Below are 7,294 nucleotides of genomic sequence, written 5' to 3' on the forward strand. Positions count from 1 at the left end.
CACCATTGTATATATTATTCATGTACATTTCATGTTATTACATCACGCCAGGCTAAAGTACTTATAATTCTCGTCGAGAATTGATTGTATGTTCTGTAATGAATAAAAAAAAAAAAGGTTCATCGTATCACTTGAATGTATGATTAATATAGTTTTCTTTTTGTTACAAGTTATCATCGTTGGATTTATTATCAAACCTTCTGGATCTTCTTTTATTTGAGTGTCTTAAATTGCCTTTTTTTAAAATATACGTATAAATGCATTTGTGAAGGCACACACATGATTATATATATATTAAAAATTAAAAATAATTATTCAAAATTTCATAACAATATAACTACACCAAATATATTATCAAAAAATATATCATATACTACCATAAATATTGTACTGGCATCGCGTTAAGTATATACTATCCGCCCACTGGTGAGTCAGGTTAGAAACTAGGATGAATCTGATTGGAAAAAAGGGAACTTATAGGCTTATATATATTTTTGTATTTTTTAAAACTTCTGTAGTCCTTGCTATTAGGGTGCAACCCTATGTTAACGCTTGACGTCAACTTTAAGCGTTAAAGTAGTGCTCCATTTATGTTAAATAAGTAGAGTTATCTCCAGCGTCAAATTGTAAAAAGCAAAAAAGCAAAAAGCAAATTAGCATTTTATTTTTATATAGGCTTTAGAGTCAATTCATAAATGAAATAAATAACTTTAGCAAGCGGAAAGTAGCTTTCTTGTTTATTATTAAGTAGATTTTTGTCAAAACATTAAACAAAAATAATTGTTATTTAAATATAGTTCTAAAAATTTATTTAAAAGCAATGGAACTTTTACAGGGTTTAAGTATTTGATTATATATCGAATAAACGATAATTATGGCAATAATATTTGTGCATTACTTTATGTAACATTCTTGATGATAAAATATTTATTTATTAATCGTTTTTACAAATAGGAAATGAGAGTTGGCATTACTAATCGTTTATGTGAGTCGATATGCAAGGAATATCTTCATTATCTTTTTTTGAAAATATTGATGAAGATCGTTATTGCTATCTATAATTAGATTTAAAACCAAATTTCTTTTGATAGAATAATAGAATAACAAACATATCAATATGATAAATATTTTAAATTAACAGAAAATACAGTGACAATAATCAGACGGGCATTAATTAAAAGATAGACGTAAGGAACAAATAAAGAGACAAAATATATTAAGAAAATAGAGAAAACTTGGAGCCCTGATTATGTTAAGTATGGAGAGAAAAAGTATCAATTATTATAATATAATTTTATCCGTAGTTTCTAAATTGTAATGCCCCTCGATCTGACATGTTATGTCTCTGAGGAGAGATAATTACTTAACAAACTGTTAGACAGGAATATTTTCTAAGAAGAGTTCTAACAGCCATAGCAAACTTATTCCCTTACATTATTCCTCACTTCAAACAGTTAGTCAATGTGGTCTCCCAAGGTGTTCCAGTACAAGCAACAGGATCAAAATTCGGTTATGAATCAGTTGCTACCAAGCCCAGTAAGCATCTCATCACTGTGTTAGGCTCCTACTTACTCAAATATTGAACGTCTGTATGATCAGTTGTCTAGAAGGATTGCTGCTGCGGTTGCCAAGGAATAGATTGCTATATTGACACCTCACCAGACTAGCGAAAAGCTATCAAAGATTAAATGGAAGGTTAAAATGCATAATAAGACTATAGACGAAGCCCTCAGAATGGTATGTTGAACCAAGTTAAACGGTAGTTATGATGTTAGAAACTATTATTTAAAAACTAGTTTCACTTGATGTGTTGAGAGACTGGTACAGGGACTCACCAGGGAAGTCATTGCTCTACTTGAGCAAGCTCGTCTAGTGTATTCCCATCACCACTCCAACAACACTGACATTTACTCTTTCCGTGTTGAATCCTATTTAAAGTGTAATTCCACTGCACTATTACATGGGGAAATTGAGAAGTTTGAGCATATTAGGAAGGTGGTAGAGAAAAGTCTCTATACGATTGAAATCGATCGTAAACGAGAAATCAGTATTCATAATGCGCGCCTTAGTCCGATAGGGAGTTATTAGACACTAGTGTTCGTACCCCCAACCACTCGGGGATCTCGAGTGCGTGCGGCCCACGCTGGCTCTTTAACGGAGACACTGTCTATTTTTTCGCTGGAGGCCTACGAGAACACTTGGAAACAACGAGCGAAAGCAATGATAGAAGGAGAAAGAATTCAGAAAGAATTCACGGATTGAGACGATCATACCCCGGCGCAGGATCGCATGGGCGATAATTAATATGGTAACGACCACAGAGGTGGTACCTAATAAATCGCAGAGGCTATAATTAACGGTGAAAGATCTTATTTCTTACTTCAACCGAATTATCTATCCAGATTAATTTCAGACGAGAGGTGCACCCAACCATTAACGTGTAGACGAATATCAAAAACGGTTCTTATTATAATATCTCAAAGCTTTCCCCCTGACGAGCTAACGAAGCTTTTAACGAGGCATTGCACCTTTTATTGGCTCAAACACGTGATTTTAAAATAACTTTTTCACCTACCTCACGATTAGCCAACTCGATCGCAAGAGGACTTCATGTTGGAGGAATTTTAGCAAATACAGTAATCTGTATACGGAGTTACGATCTATTTTGGAGTCACGGTCTATTTTCCCAGACAAATACCAAATCAAACATTCTACCCGCCGTCTCATAAATTTATACTAACTTGAAGAAAATACAATGTCTCATAGTTGACGTAATTGTTTGCGTAGAAACGTAAAAAGATATTATACCAGACGAGTATCTGACAACTTAGTTCTGATACCAAATACTAGGATCTATCAATAACTTAGGTGTCAATTTCTAAAAGGCACCTCGTGGTTTTTGAGTACTGTGGATGTTATGATTTCGAGGTAGTAACAAAGAGCCCGGGGACGTTCTGCAGCCGAACCTCTAGAATTGCACATAATCGAGAACTAGACCTTACCATTGCGTTGTGAAATATGTTGGAAATACTTAAAAACAAAGGATTTATCTGGCTTCGAAATGCAAAGTTTCAAATTCTCTGGTAAGAGGACTATGTGCGTCTAAGTACACAGAGTAGTACTCAATACCGAAATTTATAAACAATTCCACTTTCTTAAATTACATAAATTTCCTGACATCTATTATTTCCACTGCAAAGTTTCTTCAAAATGCTCTTGTTCAATGATTTATTTGCTTATTATTAAATTCTGATCCCTTTAACACTAATCATACCAAGACTTAATATATACCTATTTCTACCATAGCGGGTCAAATGACCCGACTTTATGTTTCATGCTTGAATGTATGAAATATGGATGTTAGGAAGGAAATAAAAACTAAATTAAATTTATTATAATTAAACAAAATAGTATGTTGAGCATTTCTATTACAAAAATTTTTAATTCTAATTAAAATCTATTAATTTCTATGAATAAAAATTTTTAATTCATAGTTCATCGCATTTTTTACATATAAGTCTGGCCATTGTACATTTTCCGCAAACATATTTTTTACATTTAGAGCAAATTTTGTTGGTTTTATTTTCTTTACAGTATCCTATTTGGCATCTCATACGTTTATAAGCATCTGTAGTAGACTTAGGCAACGATCCTTTCGTATTTGTTCCTTGTTTTGGTTGTTCACGGGCTTCTCGAAAATCGGCGCCAAGTTCTTCTCTGCTAGCCATCTGCAAGACTTAGTTTTTGTAGTAAATTTCCTCGCCATTTGATCGGTCATGTCTACACCAAATTTGGTTTTATTGTAATATGAAACAGTTTCAGGTAAACGTTTATCATTGTTTTCTACTTTAACAAATTTATGTTTAGAACTAAGTAAAAGTACTTTTTTTGTTGGCTTACTTTTATAGATTGTAAGAGTACAATTTATCTGTTGTAAAAATTTTCGATGAAAATCGTTCCATATCATCTTTCTTTTGCTTCGCAATTAGTGGTAATTCTCTTTTATTTGACCGAATAGTTCCAACTAACGTAGTTTTTTTGGCTAGGAGTTGTGTTGCTAGGGATTTGCTTGTGAAGAAGTTGTCTGTGGTCACAGTTCTTCCGCAACCCGTAAATGGCTCAATGAGTTTGAGTACAACATATTCAGAAAGTGGTACTGAAGAGGGCCTATATTCATCTTTTCCAAGATATGGAAGTGCATTTATGACGTATTTGCTATCGACGTCCGATGCTAACCAAAATTTGATTCCAAATTTATCCGGCTTGTTAGGCATGTATTGCGTAAATCTACATCGTACTTTAGTCGGAAATAGCTGTTCGTCTATAGTAATATTTTCACCCGGTTTGTAACAGTTTTGGCTGTTCTCAATGAAAATATTCCAAATTGCAGATACCATTGTGAATTTATCTGTTTTCAAACGTTGGCTCCGCTGACTTTTTTTATCAAAACGAATTCGGTAAAATTATTTCTGCTCATAGTTTCAGAAAAAAATTTAGGCCCCCATATGTTATTCCACAAAAAGGAAATATTCAAATTATTTGCTCCATATGCAGCTCTCGAGCATATAAAATTGCAATAAATGCATCTAATTTTTTTTTAGATAAACTTCAATCGGAACCTAACACTCTGTTTGCTTCTTCTATTGTGAATGTTCTTATATGGTTCATAATACGGTGGTCAATTATCAATGAAAATGCAGTACTAACTTTACCTTTCATTATATGACGTTTTGCATATCCTGTTGGGCCTACTTCTTGCCTAAAAATGTTATGAAGTGGTGCTCTTCCAGGTGTGCCACCTACTTGCATTTGTTGCCAAACAGATCCATCATCATTCGCAACATTTTGTTCATTTATTTCTACTTCACTTTCTTCCGAACTTGAGAGTAATCTTATTCTTTTTCGGCCACTACATACATTCATAATATTTTCCTCTTCATCGTCAGTATCTGTAGAATCAAACTCATTTTTATTTGCAACCAATATATCTTCATTTTCAGAAAATTCATCTTCACTAATTTCTGAAAACTCTTCGCCAATATTATTTATATCTTCTAAGAACTTGTACTGTCTTGTTTGCTTCGACATTTTTCTGGGTAAAAAATGACCTGTATTACTATAGCTATCAAAATAAAATATAAGCTAGGTACTTACCAAGACTTTCAATTTTTGCCACTTTTTCTTACACTAAAAAGCTATTTTCAATCTAAAATTTGATATTTTCTTGAAATTATTCTGAGCTATTTTCGTTGAACTACTTTACGCAACAGTCTTTGGAAGAATGTGCAACTTACTGACTACAAATATGACTCGATAATCTCATAAAACARAAAAATTCTCTCCGGGTCAAATGACCCGTTGTGGTAGATATCGGTATACAACAATGATTACTCAGAATAAACAAAAGAAAAAAAAAATTTTTATAACTGCACTATAATTACTTAGAAAAAGTCATGAAGTCAAATGTGCAAACGCAATAAAATTATATGTGCATTTTCAATGCAAAAGTTCAAAATGGGTCATTTGACCCTTATGGTATGTTTAGTGTTAAAACAATCCTCCAGCAGCAAGTATTCTACGGTAGGCCTATAGAATAATGAGAACTAATTAAATATATAAATTAAATATTAAAATAAATATAATAAATATATATTAATATTTTATATATAATATAATATATATAATCTTGGTCAATTATGTATCCAATTAATCTTACTATGAAAAGAAAATCAAAAAGATATGAGAGTTAAAAAATTTATATATAATTTCGCACACAGTAGTAGTAAAAAATGAGGAAAAAATAATAATAATAATACGAAATAAAGGAATCTGTCGATGAATACAATAATACAATGTTCAATTAAACGTAATTTTATTTTTAGTTGTAGAGAATAATTGCGTTTTAATACATAAACTAATGTCAATTAAATGACTAAAATTTTTAAGGTTACGTACAATAAATAGTTTAATTATATAAGCCGTTTATTTTGAAAGTGGCCTAACTCCATTTTTCAGTTTTTTCCGCTTATGATTACGTGTACAACTTTATGTTATTTATCTGTAAAGCATTTCAGGTTGCTTATAATCCGAGCCAATACGATAATTCTTGACACATAAGTTTTCAGAGTTAGTTTAATAATCGAACCGTGTAGTTTGAAAGTGGCCTAACTCCATTTATACTTAAAAAAAATCAAGATAATATATTTACTATTGATAAGATAATGTCGGAAAGTAGTGATGAAGGTAATATTAATTAATTAGTATTTACAATTTACAATTCATCGAATAACGATGAAGAAAAGAATAAACTCACCGGAGAACACGATGTCCATTTAAGACTAGCAGAATCAGCTAGACATTCACTAAAACAAGCTCAGGAGCAAGTATCACGTAATTCGGATTATTTTGCTTTCTCGTTCGACTTGCAAAAAGCATTACCGTATCCCAAGCTGACTACCTCAGTAGCATATTACAAACGCAATATGTATATTCTAAATTTTGGTATACACAATTTTCATAACGATAATGTTTACATGTACGTTTGGGATGAAACTATTGCATCCAGAGGTGCTCAAGAAGTTGTTTCATGCATCTTAAAACATATTAAAAATTTAAGAAGTGAAAAACACATTATAACTTACAGTGACATGTGCACCGGGCAAAATAGAAACATTAAAGTAGCTTTAATGTGGTTAAAAATTGTCCAAACTTAGGATAATAATGTGGAAATCATAGATCATAAATTTTTAATATCAGGGCATTCGTTTTTACCAAATGATAGAGATTTTGGCGTGGTAGAAATGACATTAAAAAAAATAATTTTCTGTTCGTTCCCCAAAATTATTACAAGATTGTTAAAAAGTGTCGGAAGGGTAATAATTTTATTGTAAATGAAATGAGACAAGAAGATTTTGTATCAACAAAATTATTAGAAGACGCAATTTTTAAAAGGGTAAAGAATTCTGATGGAGAATTAGTAAACTGGCTAAGAATATGTCGGATGCGTTTTGTCAGAAATGAACCATATAAAATTTTCTATAAGACATCAATGAATGAGAATGAAAATTTCAAAGTCCTGAATTTATTACCACGTCGGGGTAGACCAAGAAAGTTCGAAAATATTTTATTGACACCATTGTATAAAAATATTTGACAAATTACAACAGCAAAATTTGAGGACATAATTAACCTATTACGATACGTACCACCAGAACCATCATGATTCTTCAAATCCCTTACACACACATAAAATGTAGACGAATAGTAAATTGTTTTGTAATAAATTTATGTTTGT

At 31.7% G+C, this 7,294-nt stretch overlaps 1 protein-coding gene across 1 annotated transcript; it reads right to left on the minus strand.

Moving 5' to 3' along the window:
• Positions 1 to 4,608: 4,608 nt before the first annotated feature.
• Positions 4,609 to 5,088, minus strand: LOC106790183. The gene has a single exon (XM_014754923.1). It carries the CDS (start codon positions 5,086 to 5,088, stop codon positions 4,609 to 4,611), a length of 480 nt encoding a protein of 159 aa, XP_014610409.1.
• Between the last annotated feature and the right edge of the window lie 2,206 nt (positions 5,089 to 7,294).

Source organism: Polistes canadensis, unplaced genomic scaffold (assembly GCF_001313835.1).
Source record: "Polistes canadensis isolate GaletaPanama2010 unplaced genomic scaffold, ASM131383v1 scaffold_220, whole genome shotgun sequence".
Classification (NCBI taxonomy): domain Eukaryota; kingdom Metazoa; phylum Arthropoda; class Insecta; order Hymenoptera; family Vespidae; genus Polistes; species Polistes canadensis.